Source organism: Eutrigla gurnardus, assembly GCF_963514095.1.
Source record: "Eutrigla gurnardus genome assembly, chromosome: 3".
Taxonomy (NCBI): Eukaryota; Metazoa; Chordata; class Actinopteri; order Perciformes; family Triglidae; genus Eutrigla; species Eutrigla gurnardus.
In genome coordinates, this window is record NC_139917.1 from 14,381,686 (window position 1) to 14,402,073 (window position 20,388).

At 42.2% G+C, this 20,388-nt stretch overlaps 1 protein-coding gene across 2 annotated transcripts in view; it reads left to right on the top strand.

Moving 5' to 3' along the window:
• The window catches only part of evi5l (ecotropic viral integration site 5 like), a 38,523-nt gene that overhangs the window by 7,095 nt on the left and 11,040 nt on the right, over positions 1-20,388 (top strand). Inside the window, exons 2-13 of one of the 2 annotated variants that reach the window (XM_084003030.1) lie at positions 7,533-7,928; positions 10,481-10,670; positions 11,114-11,338; positions 14,143-14,217; positions 14,502-14,627; positions 14,775-14,918; positions 15,034-15,123; positions 15,685-15,782; positions 16,084-16,144; positions 16,263-16,316; positions 16,770-16,802; positions 18,036-18,176. In XM_084003030.1, coding sequence (XP_083859156.1) covers positions 7,687-7,928; positions 10,481-10,670; positions 11,114-11,338; positions 14,143-14,217; positions 14,502-14,627; positions 14,775-14,918; positions 15,034-15,123; positions 15,685-15,782; positions 16,084-16,144; positions 16,263-16,316; positions 16,770-16,802; positions 18,036-18,176 — 1,479 coding nt within the window. In that variant the 5' untranslated portion in view covers positions 7,533-7,686. The remainder of the gene's footprint in view (positions 1-7,532; positions 7,929-10,480; positions 10,671-11,113; positions 11,339-14,142; positions 14,218-14,501; positions 14,628-14,774; positions 14,919-15,033; positions 15,124-15,684; positions 15,783-16,083; positions 16,145-16,262; positions 16,317-16,769; positions 16,803-18,035; positions 18,177-20,388) is intronic. The other variant, XM_084003031.1, reaches the window with a different exon arrangement.

The window sequence follows — 20,388 nt, forward strand, 5'->3', positions numbered from 1 at the left end:
TTTAAAGTTTTTAATGAAGACAAGAATCATCATATAAAAGTTATCATTCCCTCTTATATTGCAAATCATCGTCAAAATAATTGCAATATTTTTGCAATATAATATAATTGCATATATATATATATATATATATATATATATATATATATATATATATACACACACACTTTATTAGGTACACCTTGCTAGTACCGGGTTGGCCCCCCTTTTGCCTTCAGAACTGCCTTAATCCTTCGTGGCATAGATTCAACAAGGTACTGGAAACATTCCTCAGAGAGTTTGGTCCATATTGACATGATAGCATCACGCAGTTGCTGCAGATTTGTCGGCTGCACATCCATGATGTGAATCTCCCGTTCCACCACATGCCAAAGGTGCTCTATTGGATTGAGATCTGGTGACTGTGGCCATTTGAGTACAGAGAACTCATTGTCATGTTCAAGAAACCAGTCTGAGATGATTCACGCTTTATGACATGGCGCGTTATCCTGCTGGAAGTAGCCATCGGAAGATGGGTACACTGTGGTCATAAAGGGATGGACATGGTCAGCAACAATACTCAGGTAGGCTGTGGCGTTGACACGATGCTCAATTGGTACTAATGGGCCCAAAGTGTGCCAAGAAAATATCCCCCACACCATTACACCACCACCACCAGCCTGAACCGTTGATACAAGGCAGGATGGATCCATGCTTTCATGTTGTTGACGCCAAATTCTGACCCTACCATCCGAATGTCACAGCAGAAATTGAAACTCATCAGACCAGGCAACGTTTTTCCAATCTTCTATTGTCCAATTTTGGTGAGCCTGTGCGAATTGTAGCCTCAGTTATGTTCTTAGCTGACAGTAGCGGCACCCGGTGTGGTCTTCTGCTGCTGTAGCCCATCCGCCTCAAGGTTCCACGTGTTGTGCATTCAGAGATGCTCTTCTGCATACCTCGGTTGTAATGAGTGGTTATTTGAATTACTGTTGCCTTTCTATCAGCTCGAACCAGTCTGGCCATTCTCCTCTGACCTCTGGCATCAACAAGGCATTTGCGCCCACAGAACTGCCGCTCACTGGATATTTTCTCTTTTTCGGACCATTCTCTGTAAACCCTAGAGCTGGTTGTGCGTGAAAATCCCAGTAGATCAGCAGTTTCTGAAATACTCAGACCAGCCCGTCTGGCACCAACAACCATGCCACGTTCAAAGTCACTTAAATCACATTTCTTCCCCATTCTGATGCTCGGTTTGAACTGCAGCAGATCGTCTTGACCATGTCTACATGCCTAAATGCATTGAGTTGCTGCCATGTGATTGGCTGATTAGAAATTTGCGTTAACAAGCAGTTGGACAGGTGTACCTAATAAAGTGGCTGGTGAGTGTGTGTGTGTGTATATATATATATATATATATATATATATATATATATATATATTAGGTTTGTCTCGTCTGTTGTCTTTTGTTTTGTTTTTATCTTGTTGTATGTGTTGTTTGTATTATGGACCTCCCAGTGGGTGAGTCTGAAATAAAGCTTCAATCAATATATATATATTTTTAATCATTCAGCCCTACTTCCACCACTGTTGTTGGATAAGCTGAGTGGCTTTGACTAAGCAGTGAGGACAAATATTTCATAAGCACATTGCATTATATCTATGGCTTTAATTATGATATTTGTGACTTATGAGAAAGTCGGGTACAAACATGCTGCTTCTCTCTACAAAAGGTTTCATTTTTGCTAAGTCAAGGGTATTGTTTTAAATGAGCAGAAGGGAATGATTTACTGGCTGGATCTGTGGGAGTATGATTAACAACACAGAAGTGTTACTTGGCGAGAGACTGAGGTATTTTTAAACCTCTGCCATCAGACTGGTGCTGTTGATGCTGCTTCCTTTGCACAACCAACCTGTTATGTGGTGAGCCCTGTGACCTAACAGGCCGTCTATTAGCCACGCCTTTGAAACAATTTGGAAATCAACAGGTTTTTTGAAAGTTCTGAAATGTAATTTGTTTTTCTCATTTCCTCATGAGGCTTGAGGTAGAAATACAAGAAAACAAGCTGAATTAGTCTAATTTTTGAGATGTTGATTACTGCTTTTGTAGTGGCTGTTTCTCCCCGCAACAGCCATTTCTAATGCAAACGGCAGATGTTTGTAATCAGCAGCTCAGTTTAATGATCAGTGTTTGTAACGGAAAGTATGAAATTAAAGGATAATATGATGAATGCAACAGGAAGATTCCTGTCACTCTTTGTTTTAGCATCACATTGAGCAGTAGCTATGTGCCTGCTAAGACACCCGGTTTATAGCGGTTATCCTCCATGACACATCCTTGTAATCCAGTTTTGAGATTAGTGCGTGGTTAGTGGATGTTGCAGTTCTATCATGCATTATTTTAGTTATAAAATATTAAATCATCTGAGCAGTATTAGTAATTAGTATTATGTGTTGACCACTCGGTGGTGAAAAAGAGCAAAATATTCTCCAGCACTTGAAAGTAATTGATGGGTCATTGGGATGGCTATTTCTAGACAATTTCCTCTCACAGTGGCTCTCAGGGGAACCAAATCATCTGGAGAGGGATTCTAACTAAATTTGGAGTCGGAAAGCATTAGTCATATAAAGTGAATGTGGTCAGTAGATCTAGCGAACCAAGTCTGGGAAACATTCGTCATCAGTGTCGCTTGGATTGCCCTAAATGTGTCCTCTCCTCATTCGAGCTTAATGTCACATTTAATTCTCATTGGACAAATCCCTGAAAACATTTGTTGCACAGCACAAACGCAAGAGAGTTACTGATTACATCTCAATAATCTGTACAGCACAGTTGGTACACAAGGGCTGTTTGGAGAACAGGCTGTCGTTACTATAATGATGATGCTGGAAGGCTGATGGGTTAATAGGTAGACATTTCCAGTACACAGAGACATGAACATAAACCATTGGCCATCAGTGCATAGTCCGATTCACTGTAGAATAAGTCAGGTTGAGGTGGACTCGGATCATTTACTGAAGTGAATAAAACATCTTCATATAAAAAAAAAAAAAAACAATTTCAAGTAAAAGTCCTGCATTCAATTTTACTTGAAAGGGAAGTCTGAAAACTTGCCTTAGGTGATGTCACATGAGTCAGAGTTTCACTCTATAAACAGATTCTGCATTCACATGTAGGCCGCAGAACAACAAGAATCTGAAGCATTGTGGTTTCCATTTGTAGTCTTTGGTCTTAACAAATCACATTCAAGCAGGCTTTGGCTGAATGCAGGTAAACAATCCGCATTGAGAGCAAAAGAGGCAAAAGCCTCAAAAGCAATGTGGGAACCCACCGGCTATCGTCTGACGCTGGTTTTACCCGTTTATTGGCTTGTAAACTGCGACAAAACAATCTGGTACACGTCGTCTCTCAAATCCCACTCCAGTCTCGCATCTCAAGTTGCTGATCGGACTGTAACCTGTAACATAAGGGTTTGCAATAATGTACTCATTATGCAGAGTTGCCATGTTGTTGTTGGTCAGGGTAGGGCTGTTCTGTACTCGTACAGTGCTGGGTCTGTTTGTTTATAACAAAGCACTGTAGTCGCAGAAATGAAGTTAAGTAGAAGTATGAAGTAGCAGAGAATGGAAATATAAAAGTAAAGTACGAGTATCTTATAATTGTAGTCTTGTCCCTATAAGCACAGTGTTAGACGTTCTTAATGTAGGTACATTTCATCCCGTCAGGCACATGCTATACGGTCACTTAAAAGCCTGCTTTCATCATACATAAATTGATTGGTGTCTACTTTACGCACCAATGCCCCTGTTCACTATCTGTGCAGTGTGTTTAACTTGTCAATATGTCTGCTTCAGTGCAGCAAGGACCTAATTGCATGCATTGGTTTTAGCTAATCGAGTCATTCTGATTCCAGTTATGGCTTTCACAAACATTGAGGGAGAGCTTTGAGCAGCAGGGAAAATAACCCACATCCCTCCTTTTACAATGAGATACTTTGAGCAAAGTTGAGGCAAACAGCAGTCACAAGGACAGTGTATCCAGTAGATGAATAGCGTGGAAATGAACAGTCCACGTGTCAAACATGAGATCATGAGCTGAAACAACAGCGAGGTTAGCAGCTCCGGATTAACAAAGAGGTCGCGCTAAATGTTATGTCTGAAAGAAAGACCCCGAGGGCAAAACACAGCACACATAGATGGCTCAGGATCCCCGTGAAAACCAGCTGATTTTTCTATTTTTCTTTCAGAAAATGCTCTTGCAGGAGGTTTTTCTTGGGCCCCTGGGGAAATCTTTTATGCCTCAGAATGTCTGTGCTAGCATGTAATGTTACTGTACGTCTTTGCTCATTTAGCAGGCAGGAAAATATGGATGGAGCTGCTGTTTTTTTTTTTTTACCCACCTCATTTTAATTGCCCAAGGTCAGCCAAGCCCAGATGGAGATCCTGAAAAGGTCCTTTACACCAACGAAATGTATTTTGTAAATCAGACACATCCTGCTAAAGGGTTTGCATGCAAACCACGGCTAACGTGCAAAACTTGGAGGGGCAAAGGGGATGTTGGTTCATGTTGGATAACTAGAGGTGGGGGTGGGGTCAGAAAGAGGAAACAATAGCACTGCCTGTTTCTGTAGACAGTGAGAGCTTGGAGAGGATGCGTTCAGGCATATATTTCGCACAATACCATAATTGTGCACGGTGATATCAGTCAGGAAGAGACTAAACATAAACACTGAAAACTGCAGGACTCGTTAGAGGGAGCTACTGACATACAGAGCAACAGCCAGGAAATCTGGCATGTTTTGCTTGTCAGAAACCGTGTGTGTGTGTGTGTGTGTGTGTGTGTGTGTGTGTGTGTGTGTGTGTGTGTGTGTGTGTGTGTGTGTGTGTGTGTGTGTGTGTGTGTGTGTGTGTGTGTGTGTGTGTGTGTGTGTGTGTGTGTGTGTGTGTGTGTGTGTCCTGCGTGACTTGCACCTTACATTTTCTATTCAACTGTCTCAGCATAGTGACACAGCTGAATAGCGACGACAGGAGTAGAATCTCAATGCTGATCAGCTTTCTCGAGTATCACACAAATGATTTGATCGAATTTAATATTTCTTTTCGCCTGATGCAGCCTGGCGTAAGCTCGCATCTATATGTATTTGTATGCAACTTTTATAGCACTGTGCAAAAACGTACCTTAATAGGAAGATGTTTAAGTGTGTTTTGTTGTTCTTTGTAAATGCGTGAGGAGAGGTTTGATTTGATCTTTGATTCTGACTCTCACAAGCAATATAGGAAGATTGTTAGAATTCACATTATTACCAGTAATTCCTGGATGGATTGTGACTGACAAGTACATCCTCCTGCCACATCAACATGATATTGTTTCTCTCTCTTGTTCCTGTGATTTAAAGTGTCACTGACTGGCCAGGATGTTGAACGTGAGAATGCTTTACTGTCCACTCATTGAAGGGTCTCTGAGTTGAGCTCTGTCTAGCTCCAAAATGCATAACCATACATTGACCCCAATACCCACTCTCACTGCTGGGATCAAGAGGGGTAGTTTAGCTTCACCAGATTAACTTCAATAACTGTCTACTCTATCCATTAGCTTATGCAGGTGGGAATTACTTTGATATGAAAAGGATGTTTCTTCAGGTTTGTCTTTTGGCCGAGCCAAATGTGACTTACAAATGTGATTGGACTCATTGACTTGTTAATGTCTCTTTTGATTGGGCCGGTGTCCTTGCATGAATGTGGTCCTTGTCTCTTCCCGATGCAGTGTTTTCCCTGTTCAGTCTGTTATTATGCTCCTCTCCTCTCCTGCAGGCTGTTTTTCTGCTCTCCTTGCCTCCATCTGTATGTTTCCCTCAACCTTTTATGGCTCATTACGCAGCCAAAATCGCAGTCGTCGTTGACTTTTCTCTTCTCTAATACATTCAATATGGCTTTAGTCAATCAATCAACTGTATTGTTAATGTTGTTGATGCGTATGACTAAACTATTGTGCTTGTGTGTGTGTTGTGTATTTTACTCTCTCTGGGATTTCTCTCCTCTGCATAAGTGCTCATCTGCATTATTCCAGAGTTATTATTAGATTATCGTGTGCGTGTGCGTGTGCGTGTGCGTGTGTGTGTGTGTGTGTGTGTGTGTGTGTGTGTGTGTGTGTGTGTGTGTGTGTGTGTGTGTGTGTGTGTCTTCGTCTTCCCCAGTAAAAGAGCTTCCATCCATAAGGCGGAGGAGGGAGAGTCAGAGAGCAGACTGTAGCACCATATTTTACGCTCCATCACAGAGCTGCAGCTTGACCTTTTGTCTCATTTTCTCCACTGGCCAATTGCAACTCGTCTTCAGCTGCCTCACTGATGGCTAGCAAGAAGCATAGTTTGCATGTTGGTCTTTGGCTGTTTATTTTGGTAAGAAGCTGTTGCAGGTGCCGCATGCAGCCTAACAGCAAATCTCTGAGATATTTGTTTACCTCTGGTATTTTATGAGATCTCCACACCGTCCCCTAACCCTTGTACATTTATGTCATGCATGTATTTGTGAAGATGATTATCTCACATTAGTTAAAGGTTGTACTCAAGATACAAATGGCTTTCCCTGGTACACCCTTATTAACCGGAAGAAACCAGGTCAACTTTGAAGACTCAAACGCACATAATTTATAAAACCTTTAGTCAAACAAGAATCTAATGACAGTCCTTCAGCCTAAACAGTACGGTTGCATACATTTACCAGTGGCTGGAAAACCTTGTTTCTTGGTGTGGACTCATTCCTGGATTTAAGTGCGAGGGGAAACTGTTCATGTGTACCATTAAGGCCCAGCCTGTTTGTAGATGAAACCCTTTTACAATGATGGAAGAAATGCAACACAGAAGTTATGATCTGTAGATCACAGCAGGTTATTAAACAACAACATTGTGTCTGTGTTATCAAGTCAACAGCTCTCTGATAGCGGAGTGTGTCTGCAGTGACGGCCCACAGTGTTCTCACTCAGGATGATGTCATTACAGTGAAACAGGGCCACTCCTTCAAAGCAGTTTCTTGAAACAGGGTGTGGAGTGGCGTCATTGGCATCTTCTTCTGTAAATTGGATCAATATGGCCAATATGTTTACTTGTGTTCAGTCCGTTTAGCCTAACATAACATCTCACAACTTGAAGTGCACATACTAATAATGCAGAGGATCAGGGTTTTTGTTCATGGAACCTCTTGCTCCTGCATTTGTTTAGCTACTTTATGTTTGTCTATAGGAGGTGGGTGTCATTCATCATAGCAGTGAAGTCATTGATAGAGCATTAATTTGCTTCTTAACAAGTTTTATGTCATTACGTCAAATCTTTGGGTTTAGTCTGCTGCTGAGATAAAACAACATTTAAAGACATCACCTAATGTGAAACAAAAAAACAGTTGTTGGTTACTTTTATTCTAAAAGATACAAGATCATTTTGTGTAGCCACAAGTTTTTTCATGTTATTTTGTTTTTTTAGATATAAACCACTGTTTCGATTTATTTTCTTTAATTATCTGTGGTGAGTCAAATAAATTAGCTTTATCTGCATCCATTACAGGTTTGAAGACCTCTGATAATATTGGCTCCACGGCCAGCCAGGTGGCCAACCAGGCGACAGCCAGCCTCACTGAGGAGGGAGAACAACCGTGAGACTGGAAGACCCTGTTAACACACCCACACTGCTTCACCCATCCCACTTCATCTCCACCGCCATGTCTATACCCAGCAGCAGCCCAGAAAGAGAGGGCTCTAGTGGGGCTCTCCCTCAGCTAGAGTGTCTTCCTTCCCCTCTTGGTATGGACGCAGACCCCCCATCAACAGGCAGCCCAGTGCTCAGCCCAGACTCATCTTCCCATGATGCAGCGCTGTCAGCACCGGCAGCCTCTCCAGCAGACTCTGAGAACTTGAGTCCTGATGAGCTGGAGCTGCTGGCCAAACTGGAGGAGCAGAACAGGTGAGATCAGCAGCTGTCATCAACAAGACAGTTATTACCTTTGTACAGTAGCGTCCACCAGTCGATGCTGAAGGAGTAGGTGTATGTTCAGTGTAGACTTCCTAACAGTTGAGTTGCTACACTCCTCCCTTTGTCCATTTGTAGCTTAGCAACTTAGCTTAACATTTGTAGCCATCAAGTCCATATTTAAGACCTGTTTTAAAGGGTTCTGGTACTAAAAAGGGGGGTAAATCACAAGTTTCATGAAGATATGAAATTATATTGATTCTATGGTCAACAATATATCACAATGTCTGCCACGATGCGATATTGATTCAATTCAGGGACCTGTGATCAATATGAGACAATATCACATCATATCATGTAGAAATGAGAAGCCTACATCTGTCTGTCTGTCTGCCTGTGAAAAAAGGCACAGACCATCAAGTTATTCTGTTTTACTACACATTTTTAGTGGACCGTTATCACCGTTAAACCTATACTTATGGTAAGTGAAGGTAGCACTTGAAGTAGTTCCGCATATTTGATGAAATTGCACGACTCTCACATTTGTACCTGCATGGTTGATTGCTGCACATATTTTAAGTTGCTTTGGATAACTGTGTGAGCTAAGTAGACATAATGTAAAGAGGGTAGAGCTGAGGGAACCTCAGGTGTGACAAAAGTAATCACTGCGTCACCTCAACATAGTTGTAAACTGTAAGAACGGCTGAATTAGCAACTTCAAATAAAAGAATTATTTGAATAATGGAGCAATGAAAGAGAAACATATATACTGTATTTACTATGGATAGTTGATGTAGATGAAAGAAGAGACAAATAGGTCAACTTTTATTTAGTTTGACTTCAACTGCAGAAACTGAAGTGCAGAAACTAATGAGGGTTGAAGTTAGTGTTAAAACAGCAACTAATTAATGAGATGGTCTAATTAGAAATTCATGACGGGGATACAAACAATATGATCTCTCTGGATGTTTGTAAACTATGATACTGAAGCCTGAAGTGATACTCGACTAACCTAAGGCTGTGTCCGAAATCACTGTAGGAAAAATTACATGGATGAGGGTAGAGTTGTGGTGTGAAAATAATATATTTAATGCGAGTAGAGCAGCAAAGTATTTATTTATTCATTTAGGAAAAATATGCTTATTTGCCCCATATTGACAACGACAGCGTATACCACTCCTTTTGTTGTTTACCTATCACAATAAAAGCCCTAGACATACACACAGCATCACTGCTTATCAACGGACATTACATTACAACAGATTAGTTTACAATATGTATTTATTACAAAAAAGCAGCAGTCGCCGCAATGACGTAATTAACAGCGCAGCAACAATGACCTGAGTAGTGTCCAAAGTATATATTGCCGATGAGCTCACTGGCCCTGGATAGTACGACGGCGTATCAGGGCCACTGTGGGGGGTGGGGGGGGGGGGGGGGGGGGCGGGGGGAGCACGGAGCCGAGAGAGGTGGGCAATATTCTAGCAAATTTGCTAGTTCACTCTAGTCTGTTCACACTTCTGTTACTGCAGAAGAATATATATAGTTTAGATTACACTTAAATACTTTATTACCCAAGAAGGAACTCAAAAAGACGGTGAATCACTTTCAAAAGAAAAAGGGCAATCCTGTGGAAGGATCCACATACTGTACAATCATTCCTGCAGCCATCATATGTTTCAGCAGAGCGGGTCAAAGTGCAGGACGTTGGACTTGAAAGAGTCAGACATTCAGTGTCAGTATGTCAAGTGAGGCTGAACCTTACACCCTCTGGGTAGAAAGAGCGGTTTCTTTAATCACATCATCTCTACTTCCTGCTGTCCCAGCTGCCAAGTAATACAAGGATAAAGGCAAATTTAAAGGAAATAGCATACAGGGAAGAGTGCTTATAAGCTGTCTTGCCTAGAGTTAGATGAGCAAATCGATCGAACAAGCAATGACTTACTAGCTAATTTAAAAGGCATCACATTTCTTGTGCAGACAAAAACAAAGCCAGAGGGGTATCAAAATGTCAGACTATTCCTTTAACTCAGTCATTTGTGAGAAATACAGCTCAAGACGCTTTCTGACTCAGCTGGACGTCCAAGTCGAAGCTAAACTTGCTTACTTTGATTGTGAGTAGCAGCACATCAATCATCAATATGTGTTTGAGACTTCTGAACATTGTCATCTTAACACCACAGTCACAAACTTTATTATTATCCCTGTACCAACCGACTGTTTACATGCTCGTCATGCAGGCAGTGGCTAACTGAGTGTTGCGAAATTGTGCTGAATGGCGAACAAAGTATTACTACATATGAAATATGGAATACTTTCTACAATATTTTAAATGGACTAACCCTAACACTAAAAAAAGGCAACGATCGGCATATTTTGGGGTTTTATCATGTTTCTACTCGATCAATGTATGTATAATTTCTATGCTCATGCAGCATGTTGATTTAAAATGTTGAGATAGGTTGAAAGATGGATAAAGTGCCATGACTCCTAAAGCTCATCTGTGTGTTAGCCTTCCTGTCCTCATAAACTGTCTCCTCGTGCAGGTTGCTGGAGGCTGATTCCAAGTCCATGCGGTCGATGAGCGGTTCGCGGCGCAACAGCGGCTCCTCACTGGTGTCCAGCTCCTCGGCCTCCTCCAACCTGTCCCACCTGGAGGAGGACACCTGGATCTTGTGGGGCCGCATCGTCAACGAGTGGGAAGAGTGGCGACGCAAGAAGGACAAACTCCTCAAGGTGGGGATCGGGTACTGATATGAAAAATCAAAGAATATGTTGTTATGTTATGTTCTTCTAAAGAGTGAGTCATTGAAGATAATTGAAAGAGGAGAACAGAAGATTTTCACCCTCGTTTTATTTTTTCATCTTGTTGGTCAGGTTTGACAGGAAGTTTACTGGAACAAAACGGAAGAAGGTCCCTGTAAATCCCTGACTCATTGCACATTTTATGCAGAGGCTGGTTGGCTATTTATATCCATCTGTTTTTCCACATAAGGTCACATTGTTTGTCCTTTTTAGCCACATGTGTGTCAGAAATGTGAAGCCTGGGGTTTATTTTTGCCCCAAGACTGAGCAGTGAATCTGTTGCCACGTGTTAATCCAATACCTTGGGACAGTGTGTTGGCGAGGTATTAATCAATCTGTCTGTCTGTCTGTCTGTCTCTCTCTCTGCCCTCCAGGAGTTGATCAGGAAGGGTATCCCTCACCATTTCCGGGCCATCGTCTGGCAGCTTCTTGGCAACGCCACTGACATGCCGGTGAAGAACCAGTACTCTGAGCTGCTAAAGATGTCGTCCCCCTGCGAGAAGCTCATCCGCAGAGACATCGCCCGCACTTACCCCGAGCACGAGTTCTTCAAAGGCCAGGACAGCCTGGGGCAGGAGGTCCTCTTCAACGTCATGAAGGTGAGCAATTCAGCATTTCCCATCACCATCCTCTCCGTCCTGATATATAGCGTCTTACAAAAGGCGAGACTTGTGTCTTTTTGGAATAAATGTGTGTGTTTAGCTGTGGGTACAGCTGTGGTTAGTTAAATGATAGTTGTGAGGTCATTTAACATGCATTAAGACTTGTTTTTTTGTAGTGCAAAATCAGGTATTGGCGGTTTGGTCCCTGTCTCCTCCTGTCCTTATGCCAAAGTGTCCTTGAGCGAGACAATGAACCCCAAGTTGCTCCGAGGAGGCTTCACAGCAGCCCACTGCCCTTTAAAAATGCTGAAAAAGTATTTGCCCCTTCCCGATTTCTGTGTTTTTTGCACATTTATCACTCAAAAAGTTTTCAGATCATCAAACCAATTTTAATATCACACAGAAACAACCCAAGGAAAGACAACATTCAGTTTCTGAATGAGGATTCAATTTATTAGGGCACAAAAAAAATCCAAACCTATCTGGCCCTATGTGAAAAAGTAATTGGCCCCTGAATCTAATAACGAGTTGTGCCACCTTTGGCGGCAATAACTGTGATCAAACGTTTGCAATAATTGGTGACGAGTCTTTCACACCGCTGGGGAGGAATTTTGGCCCACTCTTCTTTGCAGAATTGTTTCAATTCTGCCAAATTGGAGGGTTTTCTTGTATGAACTGCCCGTTTAAGGTCACACCACAACATCTCAATCGGATTTAAATCCGGACTTTGACTTGGCCACTCCAAAACCTTAATTTTATTTACTTTGAGCCATTCAGAGGTGGACTTGCTGGTGTGTTTCGGATCGTTGTCCTGTTGCATGATCCAAGAGCGCTTGAGTTTGAGAGCTCTAACTGATGGCCGGACGTTCTCCTTCAGGATCTTCTGGTAAACAGCAGAATTCATTTTTTCCTCAATCACAGCAAGTTGTCCTGGTCCTGAGGCAGCAAAGCAGGCCCAGACCATCACACTGCCACCACCATGCTTTACAGTAGGCATCAGGTTCTTTTTATCAAATGCTGTGCCATTTTTACGCCAGATGTAACGGGCTGCACATCTTCCAAAAAGTTCAATTTTAGACTCATCAGTCCACAGAATGTTTCTCCAGAAGTCTTGAGGATCATCAAGATGCTTTTTGGCAAATGTGAGACGAGCCTTTGTGTTCTTTCTTGAAAGTAGTGGTTTTCGCCTGGCAACTCTTCCATGGATGCCAGTTTTGGCCAGTGTTTTTCTAATGGTGGAGTCGTGAACACTGACCTTAACTGAGGCCAGCGAGGCCTGTAGTTCTTTGGATGTGCTTCTAGGTTCTTTTGTGACTTCCTGAATGATCTTTCGTCGCACTCTTGGAGTAATCTTAGTTGGTCGACCGCTCCTGGGAAGGTTTGCTACTGTTCCCAGTTTCCTCCATTTGTGGATAATGGCTCTGACAGTGGTTCGCTGGAGCCCCAGAGCCTTGGAAATAGCTTTGTAACCTTTTCCAGACTGATAAATTTCTATCACTCTTTTTCTCAGTTGTTCTTGAATTTCTTTGGATCGTGGCATGATGCGTTTGTTCTTGAGATTTTTCAGCCTACTTCACTTTGTCTGACAGGAACTATTTAAGTGATTTCTTGATTCAACACAGGTGGTGGCAATCAGGTGTGGGTGTGGCCTGTGGAATTGAACTAAGCTTTCTCAAAACTGTGGTTGTCACAGTTAGTTTCTAATTTAACAAGGGGGGCCAATTACTTTTTCACATAGGGCCAGATAGGTTTGGATTTTTTTTGTGCCCTAATAAATTGAATCCTCATTCAGAAACTGAATGTTGTCTTTCCTTGGGTTGTTTCTGTGTGATATTAAAATTGGTTTGATGATCTGAAAACTTTTTGAGTGATAAATGTGCAAAAAACACAGAAATCTGGAAGGGGCAAATACTTTTTCACGGCACTGTATGTAACGATTCAGATAAAAGGGGAGCTGTCACATCACAACTGTTTCCTATGTAATAAAGGTAAAACAGCAATACTATCTTTAAATAAATGTTAGCGGTACCAGTAAAAGTAAGGACTCTGTTCACACGCCTGCATGATACAAACAAAACGGGACCCGCTCGTACATACATGTGTTCATTCAGAAAAAGATGCATTGAACTGGAAAGATTTGAATGGCTGTGATTAAAGGGACGGCTCACCCCCAAATCAAAAATACATAATGTTCCATGTAATGCTCTTTAACAGTCTAGATTGTTTTGGTGTGAGTTGACTAGTTTTGGAGATAGCCATAGAGATGTCTGCCATATAGTCACATTATATAGAAGAGAGGGCAAAGTGCAAAAAATATTTCTTTGAAAAACTCAATGTCAGCATGACCCTGTACCTCAAACTAATGCACACCTGCTTGTGAGCAGATTCATGTACGTCCTTTTTTCTTTTCTTTTGAGCACCACAAGCTTATATAGACCATATAGTCCCATTAAATTTAAGGGAAGAAAGAGAAAGAGATCTCCAAAAGTAGTCAACTCGCACCAAAACAATCTGGATTTATAAATGGCACTAGAGGAAATATTTTTGAATTTGGAGGTGACCTGTCCTTTTAATATCTCCATATTATGTGGAGGTTTGTTGTTTGCAGTCAAGGAAACAAGCTTGTTGAGCGGCAGCACATCAGTTTCCTGGTGGCTCAGCTGCAGGAAATGAAGAGACCTCCGGTGACTTTTCGATCCTGTTGTTCACAGTCCGAATGTTCGGTGTGGATTAAATATGTGATCTCTGCTGCTTTCTATAAATACATCACATTGCAAATGTAACGTCTGTGTGTTTTTCAGGCATACTCTCTGGTGGATCGAGAGGTGGGCTATTGCCAAGGCAGTGCATTCATCGTCGGTCTGCTGCTTATGCAGGTAATGATCAAACATTTCATCTTTACAATGATGCATAATGAGGATATTTCGCCTGAGGGGTCAGTATATTATGTCTGAGGTTCCTTGTAATCAGTCCCACCAGATTTATCTGATTACTACAACCAAAAACAGCTAATTATTTAGCAGGATTTTGAAAAATTAAGTTGTCTCTAGAGGGTTATCAGTGAGATATGGGAGACACTGTATAATAAACTGTTCAACATAAGTGATGCCTAATTTATAGCTAATGAGGGAGCTTTACTCACCCCGTCACCTCCTCCCAGATGCCCGAGGAGGAGGCGTTTTGTGTTTTTGTGCGTCTGATGCAGGAGTACCGTCTGAGGGAGCTGTTCAAACCCAGCATGGCCGAGCTGGGACTCTGCATCTACCAGTTTGAGTATCTGCTTCAGGTAAAGAGGAGAGTCAGTTAACAAGCATGAGGCTTGCAGTGTAGCATTCATCCACAAAGGGGCAGCAAAGCATTCATTTGTATCTTCAGTGCGGCACTCTTTTTATGTTATTTGAGGTTTCAAATCCTGCTCTTTTCTTTACTTTAGGAGCAACTTCCAGAGCTGAACGTCCATTTTCGATCCCAGAGTTTCCACACATCCATGTATGCCTCATCCTGGTTCCTCACCCTTTTCCTCACCTTCCTCCCTCTGCCCGTCGCCACGCGCATCTTCGATATTTTCATGTATGAGGTAGGAAACATTTTGTGTATCTGAAGATGTATTTGATTTTTATGCGTTTTGTTTTTTCTCATCTGTTCTGTCGGTTTACTGAGGAAAAGTTGCACAATATACAATGTGTCTGTAGGGCCTTGAGATTATCTTCCGTGTGGGCCTGGCCATTCTGCAGTACAACCAGACGGACCTCATTCAGCTGGACATGGAGGGCATGTCGCAGGTAAGGAGCTGCAGCTTTATGCCCCTTGGTGCAGGTATTAGTTTCATGTAGATTCAGCCACAAGTCGAAGCCTTCACTTTCCCTTTTGCACGCAAGCTTCCTAAACAACAGATCTGCGCTGATAAAAGAAGGCCTTACACGGTCACGCTAATTTAAAACTGAAACCAGGGCATAATCCATGGTGTAACCTGCTTGTAAATCAGCATTTTATATGAGATGATACTTTGAATACAGGCTAGGAAACAAATATTATTCTCATCATTGATTAATTTGGCAATTATTCGCTATTATTTGAACCACCGGTTTGTCGGTAAAATGTTCTAAATCAAAAAGGAATACATCTGTAAACTAACTTTATTACCTTCATTGTCTGTGAATCTCAAGCCATCGTAGTTCCAAAAATGCAGCAGCTGATGACTCGCCACAAGGCTGGCGCAGGGCCTCGGCTTGCTTCACTCCCCTAAAATATGCCCGCCTGCTTCTGCATAAAATATGAATGAGCCTCTTTGTCTGTCTCGAGCTCTCTGATCTTGTGTGTGTGATTCCCTCCGGGTCTGCCAGCATTTCCAGAAGGTGATCCCCCACCAGTTTGACAGCTGCCCAGACAAGCTGATCCTCAGGGCCTACCAGGTCAAATACAACCCCAAGAGGATGAAGAAGTAAGAGCGCTCATCACTCACAAACAACGTCTAGTCTCAGGCTGGGCAGGCTCCACGTTTGCCCAGTAGGATCTGTACTTCTGTCTTGCTAATGCAGAGGTTTTTGCTCTGAACCATCCTGTGTTTGGTGTGATTTGAGGAAGATGCGCTTTCCTGTCCTCTTTTGATTTTTGCTTTTTAGCTGACTGAAATTATAATAGTCCACCAATCAACAAAGCACAGCAAGCAAGCATTTTAAAACAATAAATAAATGAGGTAACATTGCATAATAATGTCTTGTTTTTCTGTATTTTTTAATCAGATTGGAGAAAGAATATACCACGATCAAGAACAAGGAAATGGAGGAACAAATTGAGATCAAGGTGTGTGTCTGCTCGGCTGTGTGTGTGTGTTTGTATTTGATATAACAATATACCCTTTTAGCAGGATTTCAAAAATAAACAGGCAATATATCTTGTACCTCTCTTTCTCTCTCTGCAGAGGTTACGCACAGAAAACAGGCTGCTGAAGCAGAGGATTGAGACTCTGGAGAAGGTAAGAGATTATTTGATTTCAGTTTATCTAAATGCCGAAATAAATCAGGCTGTTGCAGCATCATCGACATGAAACAGCGCAGGACTCTTCACATGTTGATCAAATGTAACGAGATGACCCCGTGGGTTTAAATTTGTGAGCTCATTTTTTTCCTGCTGGTTTTCTTCTCCCGAGGAGCTCCTTGTTAAAGTGGGTGTGTGTTTGTTCGTTCCCTCTGCTCCAGCACTCTGCTCTTTTAAACATCCTTCCTCCTCTCTGTATACTCTCTCCGAGTGATCTCACTGCTGCCTCTCTTTTCTCTCTTACCTACATCTGTTCCAAGCGATTGACTCCTCAACCCGTGATCCTGTTTCTTTCTTTTCCTCTCGGGTTTTGTTGTGGTTTAGCCTCCCACTGTCTTTCACTTTCTCTTCATCTCTCTTTTTTCACCGTTGTTCCTTCGCTGCGTTGTAGGAGAGTGCCGCTCTGGCAGACAGACTGATACAGGTAGAGTACTGTGAACCACTTTCCCACTGACCTCACTCTCCTCTTCCCTACTCACGCCTCCCTCCTCCTCTTCCTCTTTCTGCTCTTGTGCACTGCTCCTCTCCCTCCTCTTAACATTGTCCAGCCAAAAGAGCATGACAGAATATTGTTGACTACGGTATCTGAAGAGCAACCTGTAATCCCCGAATGCATGCACTGTTTATCCATGATGGAAATTCTTATTCAGTCTAATAAGGTTGGACAATCCCTGCATGTGGCATGTGAACTTGTATAACTACTATTATTGTTACGATTTTTAATTAAGTACACCTTATCAAAATGTGAATGAAATATCTTAGGTAGTTATATCTTTTGGGAAATGGGCTTTTTTGTAAAGAGTTGGATAAGAAAAGTCACATGTCTGTACGCGAAATATGTAGCTACCACCACCAGGAGATGGTTAACCTAGCATGTAGAGAGAAAAAAGGAGAAATGCTAGTTAGGCTCTGTCCAAAGTTAACTAAATCCACCTACCAGCACCTCTAAAGCTCACCCACTAGAACTTTATATCTTGTTTAATTTGTACAAAAGGACGCATTGTGGTTTTACAGGGGGTTAAACGAAAGAGATGGGATATGTTCCTTAGTGAGTTTTTGTATTGCTGGTAGGCAGATTCCTTATTTATTTTTACCTTCTGTCTTAATGCTAAGCTAAGCTAACCAGTAACTGGCTGTAGCCTTGTATATAACAGTATCAATCTTCTCAACCATCTCTCTGCAGGAAAGCAAATAAGGGTATTTCCTAAAATGTTCAACTATTCATTTTAAGGCTAAAACAATTCTGCTATGTACTATGAAGCAAAGTTCCCCTTAAACATAATCATGCTGCGTTCCCTAAACACCCAGAATGGCCCTTTCCCCTACATTGGAATATAGGCCCAGTCCCAATGACCCCCCTCACGGACTCACAGACTTTATGCATGTTCCCGTTAAGTCCCTGAGGGTCCAGGTCTGTCCCACGGTCAAATCATCAGCCCTTTATGCCCACTGTAAGTCAGCGTCGATGCTGAGTTTGCCTGAGGGAATTACCCACAGTTCATAGTGTTGTGACGTGAAACACTGGGTTACCAGGGGAAACCCAGACAAAAATTTAAACAAAGAGAGTGAACCTTTAAGGCTTTAGGGGGGACATTGAGATTGGGCCATAGTCTGCATTTTGACCCTCTGATCTCGACCCTGTGGCCTGCTGTTCCAGGGTCAGGTGACGAGGGCACAGGAAGCAGAGGAGAACTACGTGATCAAGCGGGAGCTGGCGGTGGTGAGGCAACAGTGCAACACGGCCAGCGAGAGCCTGGAGAAAGCTCAGGACACCATCAAAGAGCTGCAGCAACAGAAGGTAAACGCCAACCCACAATCTGTGCCCAAGCACCATGCTTTCAACAGAAAGGATTGTTCCAACACAGAGCACGACGGCAGGCAAAATGTCATTTCCCCTCACATATGACAAGGGATCTACGTAGTAAGATTTTTACTAGCAGTTTTTTCTCAGGAAATGGGCAGAGATACACTTTCGCCTGATTGATGTTCACATCAAGAAAATGTCAGAGAAAACCAGTGAGTTGCAAGATGATTGTCAAAGATTTTTAGATTTCAGTGTCATGATGCGACTTGAGCTGGCAGCTATAATACCGCATATGAAAATGTACTCTTTTACCAACCTTGCAGCAGGCCTTTAATTCTTTGGTGCTTGCTGTCATCTCACTTGGATGATTGGAGAGTTATTCAGGTCACAGGGCTGCAGAGTGTCGGGACTGATTGCTAATTAAGAATTGAGAGCAGCTTTGTGCATTTCCTCTCTTGGCCAATCAGGCTTCTATAAGGGCTTAACAGAGGAGGGGAATTACTCATCCGGGGCGTTCTGGTCCTCAGGCCTAAAGACCAGGGTTCCTGGTGGGACATGTTTGAGACTTCTTTACTATCTCAACATTTCTGATTGAGGGAGATTTGTGATTTGATCTGACAGTGTTCTGAAATCAGCTGTTCTGAAAAGTAGTGCTTGCCTATTGTCGGGTTCTGAATCACCACAGCAAAAAAGCTGTATTCTGATAGTTAAAATCCAAAAGTACTACATAGCAAAAAATCACAACCGCCACGAATGTACTACCCGATCGCCACACATTCAAAAAGTTATATACTACATCCATCCTCAGGTGTGGTTTCTTCTGATGGGTGGAGTGACCAGACGTGTCCACGCCTCTTGGTCCTTATCTCCCGATCCCTTCCGATTATGTCATTATGCTGCAGTTCTCCTGAACAGACGGTTAGTTTTACCATGATAGTGCCGCTATCAGCATGACATGCAGTCCTGCAGTTCTGTTATCATTCTTCTAGTTGTGACACACAAAACATTCTGGCAAAAACTAGTTAAGCGTTTGAGCAAGCAACCTTCTGCTGATATGACACATCTCTTTGTTTAGATTTTCTGGGCCATGAGGCCTGCTCAAATCTAGAGTTTAATACCTTCTCCCTCATATCACTTTAATGCACAAATACTATTAATTACTGTTCAATGAATTTCCTTTCACAAAAAACATTTGCAACGCTTATTGTGATTTAAACGTTTGAAATTTGCATTGTTATTTTTCTTCCCTGCTTTTTGTGATGCATTGCTACGAATAAGACGGGCACCCAAACATAAAAACATTACTCATAGCAAAAACAATGTACAACAATTTAATGTATTTTACATCATTTTGATTGAGAACTGAGTAACTGATGGTGTAAGCTCACCTGCCATTCAGCTTTTATTGCTTTTTATTTTGCCAACTGTGCTCCTTCCACATTAGTCATACAACCACCACGTCAGTGGCTCATTCAAACATCCCCACGTCAGCAACACCAAGGGTGTCAGCACAGTGCAGCCCCAACACGAACGGGACATTTTAATTTGTGTTCCTCTGGATAACAAAGACGCGAGTCGTGTCTCCGTATGACGTTCAGAGTGAACACCCTACCTCCTCTAAGAGCTCACGCCCCCGGACTGATGCTGTCTGTAAGTGTTCGGGCAGTTTGTTTGTTTTTTTTGCCCTGGAGTCGAACACACTGAATTTAAAATGAAGATGCAGTAAACCAATCAGAGCGTCATCTCTCATTCCCTTTAGGGGGGGGAACGCCGCGTGCACACACATTCACCGGCGGCTGTCAACAAAACAGCCAGATTAATTTGGGTGACAATGATTTCCCCAGTGTTGAAATATTTTTTCTTGTAATTATTTATGGTTTGCATCAATGGGAACTGCTGCGTCCCTGTGGATGAGAGAATGCTTCATATGGCCAAGCATGCGCCTTAAAAATAGCATCTAAATAACACGCAACTGGCAGTCTTTACAAATGATTGACAGTTAAAACCCACACGTCTTTGGCGAGAATATGATGTCAACGTCATACTTCCTTCTTCTAAATGCTGCACACATTCACGTAGAAGGAAGAGCAACCAAATCATGAATCAAGCAAATCTTATTTCATTACTGTTGATGTATTAGTTGTGTTTTTAATTGAGGATTTATGTCATTCTGACGGGTGATTTCTATTCCAGCTCAGATTGCTGG